Here is a 17658-nt window from a genome sequence, read left to right as displayed (position 1 = left end):
CAGTGTTGGCCTTTTTAAAAAATCCAGAGAGCTTCGCCGCTAACACCCCAGCGAGGTGAGAAAAGAAGTCAAGCGAGGACAGTGTTGGGTTACAAATGAGTCATTTTTATTTATTTTTTTAGTGCAACATCACAACAAACAATTTTCACATGAGGTATTCAAAGGGATTTTTCTTTAGTTGTTGATACAAAATGTCCCACCATGATTGACGTTTAAAGTGTTGTGTATCTTCATTTTTTTTTTTGTTTAGTTTTTTTTTAAAGCCTTTGGTTGGTTAGCCACATTCATTAGTAAGTCTAACACATGGACGAGAATGGCACGATAAAGCATGGTGGGTCGAGTCCAAGCCGAGGAAACTCCGACTCAGTCAAATATAATATTTCCCTCAGCTCTTCCCCGTTTAAAGCTTTTTGTATGGATTTCATTATTTCCTACTTACAACAGTGGGATCGAACAGTATTTCAACTACACTAAACATTTTGAAAAAGAAAAAAAAAACTGGGGGGGGTGGCAGGGGTGGCTTACAAATGTGGAAAAATAGCTTCTGTCTCCTCCGAGCTTGTTATTTTTGTTTTTGGATGAGCGCTTGATTTTTGGGCTTTTCTGTTACAGCAAGAGCACGTGATTCGAGTTTTTCGGTAAAACAAGGAATAGGCAACGTTGATTACAGCAAGATCCTCCTTGCTTGGATTGTCACCTCCTTCTTTTTTTTTTTTTTTTTTTTGGTCTTGAGAATGATTTTGGTATTTATATACAGGACATGGATCGATGGGACACTCTGGCATACTGGACTTAAGCTTTGGCTGGACAGGGGGGGCCCTCGTTCGGCTCCTGTTACGGATTGATTCCAGCACATTTGGTTTTGGAGTAAAAAGGCATGAAGAAGAGACGGATGGACAGACAAGATAGATAAGATAGATAGACAGATAGACAGACACCCTGACAGGATGGATTCTTTGGTTAAGGAATATCTTTGCCACACGACATCTCACACAGTTGAGGTAGATGGGTAAAGTCTTCATGTACACACAGGGGAGAGGGCGGGGACAGACTGGGGCGGGGGGGTAGGGTGGGGGGACACTGGGGATTACAGAGTCAAAAGACTTCCATCTGAAGACACTGCCTCATGTCAGTTTCTCAGTTCCAGCTCAACTTAATACTGTTTTATGCAACATAAATAATCAGCACGCGGAACCCAACAGGTGCTTTTCTTTTTTTTTTTCAATCCTCTGAGTGCTACGGTAGCTCTGATAGGGAACTGCTAAAACTACCCATGATACATATTCAGCAGTTACCCATCAATCTTTGGTTGTTGTTTTTTTTTTTTTTTTTTTGGTTTAAACATAAAAGTTTGGCTTTTTTTTTTTTTCTCTTTTTTTATTCTGAAAGTACATATTGGCTTCCAGTTCAGCTATTTCGTTATTACGGCTCCCTTCAGAATTGCTCTGTTAACGGCCTCGGCTGCCAGACTTGTTTCAGTGTCAAGTTTCTAGAAGAGCCACTAGGGGGTGCCGCAGGCTAAATTGGCAATGCTGGTCAACTGCAGCAGCCAACTGAATTCACTCCTCCCACCCTCCCTCCCTCCCTCCCTCCCTCCCTCCCTCTCGCCTCCCATCTGTACAGAAAGGGAAGAGCTTCCCTGTTTGACACGGAGCAGAAGGTGGCTTAATACAAAAAGCTCTGTCTCCATTTTAGGCTCGCAGTCAGACAGACAAAGAGAAACCTGAAAGGTGTCACCTCAGCTTTGATACAATGACAGTAGTGAGCAGGGGTCGGCACAGGAGCCTCAGAGCTCTTTTATTTTTAATTCCCCCCTCCCCACTGTACAGACTGCACCGCACACCCCTAGCACCGCCCCCCACAGCCCCCCTTCGCTCTCAGCATGCTTACAATTGTTGCTCATTAAAGTTTAATTCAGCTCCATGCCCGACTACTCCTGCACCTCCTATTCCTCAAACAACAACCCCCCACCATCACCTCTCCTACACACACACACACACCACTACAACCATCCTCATTCTGGATGATTCAGCCTCCTCTCTGATCTACCCCCGCCCCCTTTGAATGCCCCCCTAAAGCCCACAGGTCTGGCCAAGAGCGGACCCCAGACCAGATACCCAGAGAGGAGACGGGATGAAAAAAGCCTCGCCTTTGAAGTCCGCGAAAAAGTCGATGGCCTCTTTCATGACCGCCCGTCTTTCAAGTGCACGCTGTGATGGGGGCCCCGGCAATCCGCCCCCTTCCAACGTTAAAGACACAGAAGAGAGAGGAGAGAGAAGAGAGAGAGAGAGAGAGAGAGGGTGGAAAACTGCCAAGCCAGCCTCGCTCACTCTTTGGCATTTCCACAGAGGTCAGAGAATCAGATCTTGGGTGATTTTCTCCTGATTTAGGCATCCACAACACGAAACATCGGACAATCGAATCGCTTGTGCCTGTGCAAGTTGCCGGGGGAAACCCAAACAACCCTAGAGGAGCTGGAACAAACTCCAGGAAGCCCAGATGATCAGGAATTGAACCCCTAACCATCTTGGAGGGGCCCTAGAAGCCTTGCAACCAAATTAAAGATCCCCTACGAGATGAGTCCAGGGACAAAGGCCACGAGCCTCACAACCAAATCGGAGTCCTGAGAAGATGACGACCAAACCAGAAGAAGCTTTAGAAGTTGTGGAACACACTTTAGGAGAACCCCCCCCAAAGGTCCAGGAACAAACCCTGAGACCTTTTTTTTAGAACCCAGGGGAACAAAAATCCAAGATCCCCAAAAGATGAGGAACACACGTTAAAGGCGCTCTAAGCGATGTTGGGCGACGTCAACTTATTGTTGACGTTCAAAGTATTTTCAAACAAAACGAAGACCAGCTCGCCCCTCCCTCCTCCTCATCCCATTCCCTCCCTTCTGTGCTTCAGCAAACCCCAAAATCCTTCTTGTCCGTTATTGGCTGAACGCTGGAGCACGGTTTGTGTATGTTTGCATGGTCCAGGTTGGACCACTTTGTTTTTGTTGGCGTGTGCAGACCCATGGCTGTCTACAGAGACCGCGTTTTTTTTACAGTGTGTTCAGGGGACCGGCAGCCCGCGGATAGCGAGGAGAGGTTTGCTGCATGTGACAAAAAAAATGTTGTAGCCTAAAAAAAAACGCGTGACATCGCTTAGAGTACCTTTAAGAACCCCAAAGGTCCAGGGACGGAACCTAAGAACCCTCTTGGAACTGAGACAACTGGCAGAAAGACTTGGCATGTGGAGTGGAGGACGGTGAGATCACACAGAGTTGGACATAGACAGGAGTGTCTGCACTGCACTGGGCTGGGGAGGGATTTAGGCGTGGGGGGTGGGGGGAGGTGGGTGCTCACAACCATGCATTTTTACCCAGGCAGACACACAGTACGCATGTTTGCATGTGACCCCCTGAAGGACTCACACTCAATGGGGCCTTCAGACGGCACTTTAAGTGGATCCCCCGGACACTTTACACACTCCGCCACATGGCGTTGGTCTGAACACAACTTTACAAGCAACCTGCGAACCTATGAGATGCCACATCATTATCGTCATTATTGTTACTAGTCATAGTATTAATTATAAATATCATCACAACATTCAAACAAGCTTTGGCCTTGGCGTTAAGAGCTGACCGCGGAGACATTTGCAAGAGTAAAGAAATCCCCATTATTCTACAAAAAACAAAAAAAAACAAAGGCCAGGCCTTAAAGATAGAGAGAGAGAGAGAGAGAGAGAGAGATACGCAACATCACTGGGTGGGTCGGGCTGAATCGGGGGTCGGGATCAGGTCAGGATCGGGTACTGGGTTTAGGGATTCAGGCCGTACATTCAGGGAGGCAATGTTAATCTTTGGTATTACGATGGGATTCTACAGCTAAAAGTGCCCATCAGAAAAAAAGTCTTCAGTTTCACACAGACATACAGAGAGCATTGTTAAATAAATACTTACAGTATATAGATAGCATAAATAAATAACCAAATAAATAGAGAGAGGAAAGAAAAAAGGGAAAACAATAAATACACAAATGCAGTAATAAATACATTGATCAGATCAGCAATTGCATTTGAAACGTTCTAGGTTTGATTTAACTATTGGCTATAAGGAGGCATGTTAAAGCCGTTCCTTTGTGGACCAAAAAAAGGACCTTGTACGTCAGCAGGGCTGAAACAAACTGCCCCGCACTTCCATCGTGTTTCTATAAATAGAGCGATGTGCTTGAAATCTGTACAAAAAGGGCTGAAAGAATCACATTCCTCCATTTTTCTAGACATCTGTAAAAAAAGAAAAAAGATTTCGTAATGGAGCAGAGGTGTGTACAGTTGTTTGGAAATGAACACTACAATGTCACTATACATTGTGTAAGGTGTAGCTCTTCCCCCGTGAAGCCTTTGCGTTCAAAGGTTGTTTTTCATTTTTTTTTCTTTTTCGTTTTTGTTTTTTTGGCTTGATTTTGAGTCCAAAAAAAAAAAACATGGCTGTGGAGCTTCCATCTGGATGCTCGGCGAGTCTTAAAGCTAGGCAGTTGCACCAACAAGTCTGTCTCTGCGTCCTACTTGTGTTTATTGATTCTGTCCTGGCGTACGGCGAGATGCACTGCGGCTCCCCCCCCCCCGCCACCACCCTTGAAAAACTCTGATTCATTCAAGGCGGGACCATCTTTCAGAAAAAAATAAACAGGATAGGCTCCTGTGGATGGCAAATGATTGACAGCCGGGAGTCACGGACGCTACAATACCCTCCTGATAACTCCAGGCTTTCGGACTTGGAACAACGCCATACAGTCCTGGGGAACCGCCACCATGGAAACACATGCTTAAGAAAGGAGAAATAGGTTCTTCAGAAATCGAATGGGAAGTTAAAAAAAAAAAAAAAGCCTTTTCTTCCTCTTTCATCTTGATTCTTGAGGAAAAACAGAACCACAGGAACATTGGGTTTAATTGGGGAGGATTAACAAACGTCTTTGGATGATGGCGAACACTTTTGATTAAGAAGTTACACAATGGAGCTCTCCACGTGTGAGCAAACGGCAACCTCTTGATTCTTCACGTTTGGAGAGATGACTGTGGATTAGAAGGTACACCGAAATATGCTTCCTCCGTGATTTGTGATACCCTCATTATCTCTAATCTAGATCATCAAAATAATGCAATGAGATGGTGTCTATGGAAGGGCGTGACTCTTCTTGGAGTCAAAAAATCATCTTTGCACCCTCTGACTATACAAGCAGGACCTCGCATCCTGCGATCATATCACTCAGGGTATCCCCCACCAACACCCCCCCCCACCACCACCCCCTTCCTTTTCAAGGGAGCGATCGACTTTGGTTTGGGAAAATGCTTCATCTTCATAAAATCATCTATATTAAGCTGGCTCCGTCGCTCCTTCTGATAACGAGGAGGACATTTATTAACGGCTGATCTCTGCCTAGACCAGTCAATGTGCCCCCCCCCCCCACCCCTCCCCCTCCCCCTTGCTCCTCGGCGCTCCCTCCCCAACCGTCATCATGCCGTGCTGCAGGACACTGCGGAGGAGGAAACGCTGGAGCCCGAGGAGCCCGTGGAGGAGGGACGGCCCTCGTCGGCCCACTTGTTGACGTTGCGTCGGCGGGCGTTCATGAAGAAGTTGCTGACCGTGGAGAGCTCCAGGCCCAGCTGCTGGGAGATGGTGACCTGCAGGTCTTTGGTCGGGCGGTGGTTCTCCCTGAAGATGGCCAGGAGCGTACGCCGCTGCAGGTCCGTGAACACCAGCCTGGTGCGCTTCGGGCCCTGGTTGCGCTCCAGCTTGCTCTGCTCCTGCTCCTTCCGCTTGCAGGCTGCAGGCAGATGGATAAAAGAGGAAGAGGGGGGGGGGGGGAAACAGGTTAGCTAACAGAGTGGCTGGCTAACTAGGACAAATGGATTAAGCTGAGGGAAAGTGGATTTGTTGAAAGAAAACAGATTAGCTAAGCAACTTTGATTAGTGAAAAGAGACGAATCAGCAATTTGTTTCATTGTTCAGTAAAGGAATCAAGATGTTCAACCTATCACGTCTTATTGCCAGCGCGAGCTGCTGTACACTGCTGGAATAAAACCGATCGTTACATCCAGGCCAAAGCTCTCTGTGGTTTTAATTATGCTCTTCCTTCAGCGTTTGGAAAACGCCGTCTTTTTTAACATGTATCATGGCCTGAAGACACAATGTAAAATCTGGTGTCGTTACCCATAGTCTTCCAAAAAAATATAATCCCATTCAAACACATAAACAGATGCACAGTAAAGCTCTTATTTCGCAAAAGAACAGATGAACACAATGGTAATCATTTTCAGCCAAAATCTCATACATTGCTCTTTTGCTACGATTTCATTTCGGGAGCTAATTTGTCGTTAAAGCTATTACAGTCTTTATGGATTCTGGCTTTAACTTGTCCATGTTTGTTTTACATTTTAAACTGACATCTACATATCTACAGGTTAGTAAGACAGCACTTAACTGTTTATCGGTGTTTTTTTGCCCCCAAAAAGGCACCGTTAGGAGCTACTGGTTATGGTTATGGTTATGGTTATGGTTATGGTTAGGGTTAGGTGCCTTGAAGGCAGTGGTCGCAGCGCTGCCTGGAAGGAACAGCTGGGGGCAAAAAACACCATCGAGCCACTTAACTACTCAAAACTATGAATTAAGATTTTTTTAACATCTTGTGACTGCATTTAAAATAATTTGAATGTCAAAGTTGACACATTTTCGTCCGACTCTGCCTTACTTAATATTCTGTATTTCTGTTATCTTGTTTTGTACCACAGGGGGAAAATTAGCTCAGTGTCAGAGTTGGCCATATTCAAACTTTGTAAGCAGCGATAGAGGTGAAGAAGTCTTCTAGTAATTTATTTATTTATTTATTTAATGCCAGTCATACTTACACCAACAACAATATAAAAACTCAGGGTCTGGGTTAAACACCACCGCAGCTGCGGCAGCGCGTCCAATTAAATAATCAATATTTCCTCACGAAAAAAGGCTGATTTATTTTTTTCTAAAAGAAAGAGAAATGTGAAGAAGAAGGAAGAAAAAAAAAAAGAAAAAAAATGCCAGTTTTGCTCAGTGCGGAAGAAAAACAGCCCGGTGTGCGTGGGCTGAGCTCGGATCCATTTTGAGAATCAAGACGAGCATTTTGAATTCAGGCTGCGTGTTCCTCTCTGCATATCCATCGCTGAACCTTTCACCTCTAACACGCTGTAATTCTGTAAACACACCACCAACCTCTGCCTTTGTGTACCGAGCCAAACCCCCTCTCTCTCTTTCTCTGTCCATCTCCTTCACTACCTTTCTTCCCTTTTCCCTTAGTGGACACTTCAACATCATTAGTTTCTCATAAAAGTCATTTACATGTGGCGGCAGTGAGTGAGTAATAATCACTTTAAGGGGAACTAATTTATTTTCTATTAAAGGCGGGTTACGTCAGGGGTGAGTGAAACAAGCAGAGTCGGCAATGCCCAGGGTGTTTAGAAGCCTTAAGTGGACTAAAGCATATTTGGGGGCGGTCGCGCCAATTACCTAAATGTACACTTTTAAGAGGTTTCAATCAGCACTGTGCGGTTGAGCGACTGTTTTGCTGATGGTATCAAATGCGTTTCTAAGTTGTAAGCATTAGTGTTTGTGCAGACAACACAACAGGGCATGCACACACGCGCACACACACACACACACACACACACTCAGACACCACACTAAGGGAGGACCCTGGATTTGTGCAGATGCTGGACCTTTCTTTTTTAGTGCTGGCCTGAAAGTCTGGACTCTGTTATCCAGTGTGTTTTCTTTCCTTTTTGCTAACTAATATGATTGTGCTATAATGTTTTCAATATTAAATTGATGATAATGAGTTGAATTAGGACTTTTTACAGTTTAATGTCCATGATATTTCATAGTAAGCGTTTACCCCACTCATTTTAAGATTGAAAACATTCTAAACAGCTTTTTCAGTGTAAACAAATGATCATTGAATGTCTTGTTCACAATAAGTGAAGAAATCTGCCAGATCAGTAAGGTAAAGATTTCAACCTGTTTCCTAATTAAGGTTTTTTTTCAAGAATTTTCCAGAAGTGGAATGTCTGTATTTTGAAACAAAGAGAAAGCAGAACGTAGCACCAGAACAAAACAAATCACACTTCATTTTAAAATGATTCTTGGAAAAAAAAGCTGCTTTTTTTGTTTTTTTTTGTTGCACTGGCAGATTTCTTCACTTGTAAACAAGGTTTATGATACTCTATTATTGACAGAAAATACTTGATTAAATGGAATGGAGACATCAGCTAGCAATAACCTTGAAATCCCCATATCTCAGACCCTAACACACACACACACACACACACACACACACACACACACACACACACACACACACACACACACACACACACACACACACACACACACAATCAAACACACATATGCTACAGACATGCGTTATATAAACCAAAGATGCTGCCTTTTGCTCTCAAAACAGCGCTGACACGTTCGATTGATTGGCTTACATCTTCCCATTGAGAAACATCTCACACAGCGAGGGCTGATGTTTACTGTATGACCGGCTCTTCACTCCTCAAATTCACAGCGGCAAATTTCTCTCATTAGCGGAGCGCTCGAGAAATAAGTGTGACCTTACTGCCATCTTTTCCACACGAGTGGCATCACATCGGAAGCTTTAGAAACAGGTGGGGAGCCGTGTGTGTGTGTGTGTGGGCTTGTTTAACTATATTCGTGTGGTCCAAAAACCGTCCAGTGCCAGTATACTTGTGGGGCAGCTTTGTGGGGCCAAAATACTGGACCCCACATCTTTAAAGGGCTGTTTGAGGGTTAAGACTTGGTTGTAGGATTAGGGTTAGCATTAGGTTATGGTTAGGGTGAGGGTAAGGGTTAAGGTTAGGCATTTAGTTGTGATGGTTAAGGTTAGGGTAAGGGGCTAGGGAATGCATTATGTCAATGACGGGTCCCCACAAAGATAGTGCCACAAACGTGTGTGTGTGTGTGTGTGTGTGTGTGTGTGTGTGTGTGTGTGTGTGTGTGTGTGTGTGTGTGTGTGTGTGTGCGTGAGTGCATGTGTGTGTGTGTATATGGAACCGTTGGACTTTGATCGCTCTGACATCCAGCTGAGTTCCTGAAACTTAAGCACTCAACTGGCCATGAATAAATCTGGCTGTGATTTCCACCGCGCACGTTCCCCTCTCTAAAATCATTATCTGGAGGAAATGTTTTGACTCTGGGATGCACGCTTGTCAACTTGAGATTACAGGTGCCTGTTAGCTTTTAGGGCATCCAGAGCTCCTTTGCATTTCTGAGAGTTATCGAACCGCGTCTCATTAAAATCTGAACAGGCCAAGATGTCAGCGGCATGTCAATATACACTACAAGTGTAATTATAATTTCTTTTTTCTTCTTTTTTTTTCTTTCAAATGCTACATTTTTCATCCCCGCCATCAATATTTCCGGGTTGGGGGGTTGGTTGGGAGGATGGTATATATACAGTGGTGCACTCTCAGCTCATGTAGTAATGAAAGGAATGACATGATAGTGCCGGCTAGCTTGCTTGTAGCGCGGATTTATGACTTGTTGGAGTCAGGGTGTCCTGCCGCTCTCCTCCTCCTCCTCCTCCTTCTTACCTCCATCCCCTTCCTCTACTCTTTCCTTTACTGACGATCATAACGCCGACCATTAAGTAAATGCTTCCTTATGCTGTAATCATGTGTAAAAGGCTCACAATTACCATGCTATAAATCCCCGGCGCAGGGGCTACTACTGGAGACATAAATATTCCCCTATAGGCTTCTTATGATCGTGGGAACAGCCTCTAATCATGATGTATGCCCCTGTCTCGTGTTGCTGAAACGTGATCGAAAGCCCTTTCCCTACCCCCCGGCGTCTCAACATACACCCCCACCCCAGCCAGAACACCCCCTCCAAACACCCCCCCTCCCCACCCCACAGCCCCCAGCCCACCCCTGCTGATTTCTTGGGCCAGGGGCTGATAGAAATTATTGATTAAATCTGTGCAGCTCAGACTCCTCGACCCACAGAGGCTGGTTAACCCCTTCAGCGCCGGAGTGGGGGGAGCTGCAAAAAGCCAGATACAAAATTTAAACAAAAAAAACAACAACCCCTGTTTGTTAGGTGTTGCGTGGCTACGGCCACGTCGGCCTGTTTACAATTCCCCGATATGCAAATTGAATCTGCGTTGACCTTTGAGCCTTTGCTAGCAGAATGTGGACTGTACGCAGCGAGTGGTGGACAAGGCTTTGTGGCTTTCATTACTGTGGGGGTGGTGCAGGCACCGGAGCCGACACGTAAACCGCATTGACCTTTCTTATTCATTTAGACCTTTAGTCAAGGGCTTCGGCCATCATCTTTAAAGTTATAGTCTCTGATCCCCCCCCCCCGCCATCCCTCCTTGACTTTAAGTGTCGGAGCATGGCTGTGTGGTCTTTATCCTGCCTTCTTCTCTTCTTCTCCGACTAAATCCTTATTGCCTCCTCCACAGCCTGAGGTTGGGCTAGAGATGCATCTCATATACAGTGCGGTAATCCATAGAGCATACACACACACACACCCAAACGCAGAAACACACACACACACACACACATACACAAAAACCAAGATACTGCGGATAAATCCGAGGGATCACCTCCTCCGTGTTTAGCAAAATGTCTCTATAGAAAGACAATTATTTGAAAAGACAAAATGGCAGCAACTACGTTCCATGATTTCGAGACTCAGAGAGCTCTGCAGCCCGACACATATCAGAGACACGGTTATGGAAATAACACAGTGCTGCTGGCTGACACTGAAGGGCCTTCTATGTATTTAAGCGAATGCTGCATTAAGCAGGATCATCTTAAAACTTGAGGCGTGAAGCGGAGAGCACTTGAGCTATCTTCAGACTGGGGAGCACAGGGCACCACGCATTCTAATTCCAGTCTCGATTCGCCGATGCGGCCGAGGTGTGTGTGGGCAAGGCGTGCTGCTCTTTCCCATGGAAATCAATAGAGGCTTGTAATTAAACAAAAGGGGGTTGGCCAGGGGGGGAAAAAAACACAACAACCCCCTTTGGAAAGTAGGTTATGTAGAAAAGTGCCAAGCTGTCCAAATTGTGGCTTTGCCAAGAACTAAATATGCAGTTTCAGAGTGTGTGGGAGCAGAGAGAGAGAGAGAGAGAGAGAGAGAGAGAGAGAGAGAGAGAGAGAGAGAGAGAGAGAGAGAGCAGCATTGTCAAACATTAGCACACTTCTCTTTGTAGGGACTTTAATTTTTTATGAGCCCGATTGATCGGCTGCTCGGACTTGGAACACTCGTTGAAATAATGTTTGCGTTTGTAAAAGATGAGGAAACAAAAGATGCTGCAAATGAAGAAAAGAAGAATGATTGACTATTAGTAATCTGCTCAAAGGAACAAAGAGCTGTTTTATCACGGGGAAGATTGGGTTTCGCGGGACAGGACGAGGCGCTTTGCATACAAAGCATTCCCACGTCGCAGGAATTAAATTCATCAAACAGCATTTTCTGTCAAATTACAGAACAAAACCCCCCCCCCCCCCCCACACACAGATAACTCGTGTTTAGATAAGAGGTTTGGGTGTGATTGCGGTAACGTATTTGCTGAATGGAGGATGTACAAAAAAAAAGAGCCCAACAATCAAAGATCAATAATGGTGAAGGGATTGCAAGAGTGCACAATCATTACCTATGAACTCCATTGTGTTGTTGGGCTTAATCAGTCGGGCTGCTGACGAAGAGCGAAAAGCAGTGATCAACTGGGCAGGCTCACACACACGTACTCCTCACAGACCCCCGCAGTGAGCAGACCACTTGCAGACACACACACACACACACACACACACACACACACACACACACACACACACACACACACACACACACACACACACACACACACACACACACACACACACACGTCTAATACTCCTCTCATATTACTGTGTTCACTTGGATCTCTTTCTGTGCTCCGTGTATCAGATGGGCCCTCGGTCCCTGTGGAGGGACGACACTGTAACACGGCACTGTACAGCGTGCTGTCGTGTCTTCAATCCACATCCCCCATAGAATATTAAATGTCAAGCAGCAGATTACAATGTGCCTTTCAAATAAAATAAAATAAACAATCTTTACCCTGTGAAATACATGTGTGTATAAATGATTCTAGGCCCAAAACAAATTAATTCTTTAGACTGTCAATTCCCTTCTTCTATTCTTTTCGTTTAAGTAAAGTTTTTTTTGTGAAAACTGTGAAAAATTCAAAGAAAATCACAAGTTCTCTGAGCCCAGAGTGGCACCTTCAAAGTATTTGTATTGTCTGGCCAACAGCCCAACACCCAAACATGTATTGAATTAAACTGATAGACAGAACAGAACAGAACAGGAAAGGCAGCGCATTATCCCATTCTGAGGCAGCTAATGTTTAGCATTTTTGCTAGATAAGTGACTTTCATTAATTGATTATCAAAATAGACGTCATTTAATTTTCTCTCGGTGGACTAATCGATGCAGCACTGAAGATTACATGCGCCTCCAGTTGGGCAATAACCTCTTGTTTCCCCCCCCCCCCTCCCCCAGATATGAAGAATCTCCCAAATCTGCAAGGTGCTGCCACCGAGCAGGACAACATTTGTATTTAGCCTCGCGGTAATTGCCTCGGTGACGACGTTGATAGAAGACGTCTGGCAAAAGCTCAAGTCTAATTTGCATCAGCTACCTTGCCAACTTAACTTCAGCCGCGCACCGGGCTGATATAAATCACTGCTAGAATGAATCAATCGCTCCAGAAAGGCATATCTGCACAAATTATTTTGTGGGCTCAAAAGCGATTAAATTGCCAAGCGCTGCTCACGCTGATCTTCATGGTTCATTTAAGAGGAGGACAAATGTCTGTGGCTTTTTTTTTTTTTTTATTGTAGCTACTGTACAAATCAATAGGAGGCTGTTTGGGAGCAAAGTAAACAAAGGAATGGCACATATGGCCCTGTCTTGCGCCTCAGACTGTCCTCAATGTGCTGCTAAGTTCTTATTATTCAGGCTGTTGAAACAATAGACAAACCGGTGGTGCATTCACAGTGGAGAAGTGAAGAAGGGAAACATCAGTATGATGCTTTTGCTTTTCCTCATGTCTCAACCTGAGCTGCATACTGATTGCTGGAGAGGGGGATTTTTTGTTGTGTGTGTGTGGAAGACATGGAGAAGGAAGGTGTTTGGGGAAAACAAGAGGGAGAGAGTGCGTCTGTTTGTTGCTGTTGTTGGTGTGTGTGTGTGTGTGTGTGTGTGTGTGTGTGTGTGAAGTAGATAGAGCAGCAAAGCCAGATCTTACCCTCCAGCCGGAGCGAGGCCATTCTTTGAAACTCAGGCTCCTGCAGCCAGCGGGACATCCTCTTAAAGGTCTCCCGGCCGGACTTGAGCTTGCCCCAGGGCTTGGGGTTCCTCAGGAGGTCAGACAGCGTGCCCTGTGACCGACACAGGACCCTCTCGGCGAAGATGGCCTGGGGGATGCTGTACTTCTTCAGCTCGGTGATGATCCGCTGGGCCACGTCCCTGGTGTTGATCTCCTCCCCGCCGCTGCCGCCGCCGGCGCCGCCCTGCGAGCCCGCCAGCATGCCCTCGCCGGGCGAGGACAAGCCGGACGAAGAGGAGAGCAGGTGCTCGCCCATCTTGGAGGTCTGCTGGTTCGGGTGATGGTGGGGCTGGTAGTGCTGGCTGTAGAGGTGAGCGTGGTGGCTGGTTTGGGCGTGCTGGTGAGCCTCCATTTTGTTCAGCTGATGCCCCACTGACACGTCGCCTCCCCCCAGGCCCGGCGGCGACATCTCGCGGCCGAAATCGGACGTCCGGCAGAAGAGGCTGCCCCCGTGGACGTCGTAGCCGGCGTGGAGCATTTGGCCGCCGTTGCCGTTGGGACTGTTGCCCAAGCTGCCGTAGCCGTGCATGGAGGAGGCCAGGCCCGAACCGGCGGAGGGGGGGGACAGGCTTTGGGACATGGCCAGGTCCTTGCCGTAGGGGTTGTAGAAGTTGGTGCCGAGGCCTCGGTCCTCGCGCATGAGGGTGAAGCTGCCGATGACGTTGCTGACGGGGAGGCAGGGGTGGTGATGGTGGTGGTGGTGGTGGAACTTGTCGTCAAAGGGCTGCAGGGGGGTCAGGGTGGTGTAGGTGCTGCCCGCGCCGGACGGGGAGTCGCCGCTGTAGCCCAGCGCCGACATGGAGTGGTCGAAGCCGGACGGACGGGGCTCGGGCTCCAGAGACATGGAGGGGCCCCCGAGGGAAGGCCTGGGGAACGCAGCTGAGAGGTCCCGCGAGTGCAGCATGGCCCTGCCGTGGTCCTGACTGTGAGCCAGGTCAGAGTGGCTGTGGAGGGACATCTCCCCTAGACTCCCATCCATCTTCAATCTTCAACCAATAAATGTAGTTTTTCTTGCCCCCCCCCCACCCCCCCCCCCTCTCCTGTGTTGCTGTTGCTCTTCTCTTGTTATTGTTGTTCAACAGCCGGGGCTAACAGTCTGGAAGGTCTCTTGTTACACCAGACTATGGATTTATTGATTTGTGAATTAATTGATTTCCGGGCTTATGGGGTGTCTAATTAATTAGCTGATAACGTTAAGTAGTGTCCTCAAACTCCATCAAACTCCCAGAAAACCAGTTTGCAAACAGCATCAGGAGCTCTAACTGTGATTTTTTTTTTATTCTCACTTGTGCATCAGCACTCGGCTCTCTCTCTCTCTCTCTTGTCTCTTCGGTGCTCAGCTGTGTTCCTCGGCAGATGCCCTTCGCTTTTGTGCCTGCGTGAGACAAGACAAGGCGCTGTTACTCCGCTGCATTTCAACTTTTAACCGTTACAGAGGGAGGAAAACAGCCCAAAATGACGTCCTTCTGCTCAGTATTAAACACTCACGTAGCCTGCTCTCTTGCATTCCTAAAACAATAACAATCATAGAAGCGTTCGAGTCATTTTTTACCTCACACATCCCGCGGAATAACACACGAGCAAACATCGATATCGCTGTTTTAATCACTTCAACCGAATCTCATTTTGGAACAATGGTGTTTTTTTTTTTTTTTTGGCCTTCTTATGCAAAGTTATGAATACAGAAGTATAGCGCGCATGCGAAGCGCTGAACATTAGCTGCGTATTAGGTGCGGATTTTTTTGCATATTTACTGTACACCACGTGAATACATCTGAACGATGCGTTAACTAAGTAGCTAACGCGATGGCGATTCAGAGACCAAAAAAAAAAAAAAAAACACCGACGTGTGTAGGTTTATAGAGCTCCAAAAATCCTACCTTTTATTCTCCACTTCTCAGAGAGCGTCCGCGGCTGTTGTCCGTGCTGTGCATGTCTCCGATTGTGTCGCCGAGCAGCCCTGCAGATTCACACAATTGGTCCGCTGCGCCCCGGGGTGCTACATTCACCAAAAACCAGAGTGCAAAAAAAAAAAAAAAACATCTGCGGTTACAGACGAATCTCTCTATCTCTCTCTCTCTCTTTCTCTCTCTCGCGCGCGCTCTCTCCGTTCCCGTTTCTCGGTCTTTGTTTTCCACTCCAACAAAATCTCCGGGTCTAGCCTAGTAATTTTTTTTTCTTCCTGTGGTTGCTCTACACTAGCAGCTCTCCTCTTTTTCTTTCATTATCTCGTGAGATTTTCCTCCTCCTCCTCCCTCTGCCTGCCACTTCATCGATCTCACCACCAACTCTTTCTCCCTCTCCTCCTCCTCCCCCTTTGCTCACATTGACTCTCTGCTTTCAGTGCGTCACGGCCTTAAAAATCTGACAGATGTGCGCTGAAATTCCTACTCCAATTAACCCTTTCTCTCCGGGGGGTGGGGGTGGGGGGTGGGGGGCAGGGGGGGTTGCTTGTGGAGGTGGAGATGCTCCCTTTCTAACCCCCACAGGTTAAGCCTCCTTCAGCTGATTGCATGCACAACTTATGAATTATATGTGCGCGCAATATCCCGGTCATTCCGCTGCGCTCGGCTGTTTGTTTATTGGATCTGACCAATGGGTTTTCACGAACTATTCGGCTAATGTCGTTATGTGTCTATTTTATGTAACACGTGATGCTGTTGCTATTGTCACTCTGACGAATTATCTGTAACATGGGGATGGAATGGGATATCGCTAAATAATACACCATTTTTCTTCTATTATTATGATTTTCCTTCTTATTAAAATGTTATAGGCTACTATAGCCCAACTTTTACTTTTATTTCTAATTTCTATTAGAAAGGCCTATCAGTGCAGGGTTAGATTGGATTGCCCTGGGATGATTTAAAAAAAAAGCGTACAAGGGTGAATATGCAATTATGTAAATGGCCTCACTAACTTATTGATTCCAGGGGGAAAAAATCTATCCGATTCCACTCTGCTAAACGCCATTTCCACACCAGGCCCCATGCTGTATTTCTGTCTCTATAGTAGCCTACCAAACATGATTCCATGCATTTCATTTCTCCCTTTACTCATCAAGTCCCACCTTTCAGGAATACATGTTGTCAAGTGACGCTCGTGTTAAGCCCAGCTCTTAATCAGCACTCAGCACGCGCCTCCATTCACTCAAACCGCCAACCCTTCAGACTGGAAAGTCCCTCAACAAGATCAATGCGACCCCCCTTATTTATTTATTTTTTTTTCGTTTCCGAAAGCCCCTCGACCTGCTGCTGCAGCACCGAGCAGACACACTGCACGCCCGGCCTGCTGGGAGCGCGTGCCCGTGTGCACGTGCAAGAGCGTCCACTAAATGTCATTTGTGTACATTTAGCGTGCCACGCGTAGGCCTATGCTTAGATTTGTGTCTTAAATTAACGTGACGGCGTGTGATCACTTTGTTTATGAGCGTGTGCACGCGTGCGTGCACCAGGGGGCCTTGCATTTAGTGGCGTCCATGAAAGAGTACTGGGGCCTGTATATGTGCACATACGAGGCGTAAATATACATCTCGTCTGCGTGGTCAGGCCTGTGCGTGCATGTTTTGCGCGCGCCGGCCTCAGAGAGCAACACACACACACACACACACACAGACAGACAGAAGCAGGGAGGCAGAGCGCATACTAATCATATCTGTCTGTCAGTTTAATTTTCAGAGATGAGCAGTTCTGGCGTTTGGAAAACAGCGGAGCGGTGCGCGGTGTGGGACCGCCGGCTTCCCGGAGCAGATGCTGCCCTATCGATCCGCCCAGCGCGCGCAGCACGGAGGGATGCGCGTATATGGATGGCGAGTAGCTGGAGGTAAAATGGTCAGCGGCTATACAGAGCGAAAATAAAATGGTCCTTTTTTATTTTGAAGGTCGAGGTGAAAGTTCACCTTCTGTGGCTGGAAAATCCGAGAAGGAAGGCTGACACCCGAACTGCAAGGCCCCCCAACTTCGGGCTATCCATGGCGGGCCTGGAGGGAAACTGACACCCAGGTTTCTGGGTTTGTCAACACATCCACACACACAGAGCCACTTATGATCTAGAAAAAAAAAAAATCCTTTATCCTGCGTAATGACGCGTTATGATGACAAATATTCACATTCCATGTGTTTACCTGATGAATGTAACTGCACAATAAGCTCCAAATCTCTCTGGAGTTGGCTGGTGCTGTGTTGTCTGTGCTTGTGCTTTACATCACTCTTAAGTGTGGGAGGCTACGTCT

At 46.6% G+C, this 17658-nt stretch overlaps 1 protein-coding gene across 1 annotated transcript; it reads right to left on the bottom strand.

The window, feature by feature from the left end:
* Nucleotides 1-5483: 5483 nt before the first annotated feature.
* On the bottom strand, nt 5484-14432 carry onecutl (one cut domain, family member, like). The gene is made up of 2 exons (XM_039804862.1): nt 13347-14432; nt 5484-5813 (listed from the first exon to the last, which is right to left on the bottom strand). The coding sequence occupies exons 1-2, from the start codon at nt 14404-14406 to the stop codon at nt 5503-5505; spliced, it is 1371 nt and encodes a 456-aa protein (XP_039660796.1). The 5' UTR covers nt 14407-14432; the 3' UTR covers nt 5484-5502.
* Between the last annotated feature and the right edge of the window lie 3226 nt (nt 14433-17658).

This window comes from Perca fluviatilis, chromosome 7 (genome assembly GCF_010015445.1).
Source record: "Perca fluviatilis chromosome 7, GENO_Pfluv_1.0, whole genome shotgun sequence".
In the NCBI taxonomy this organism is placed as follows: domain Eukaryota; kingdom Metazoa; phylum Chordata; class Actinopteri; order Perciformes; family Percidae; genus Perca; species Perca fluviatilis.
Note: the sequence above shows the minus strand (reverse complement) of the source record. Positions and strands in the feature narration are given on the sequence as shown.

Bases quoted from the DNA above. Each gene is read 5' to 3' on its own strand.
- onecutl (XM_039804862.1), bottom strand. From the start codon at position 14,406: ATGGATGGGAGTCTAGGGGAGATGTCCCTCCACAGCCACTCTGACCTG. The intron at 5,814-13,346 runs GTAAGATCTGGC...ATCTGCCTGCAG, and splicing joins GGCCTCGCTCCGGCTGGAGG to CCTGCAAGCGGAAGGAGCAG.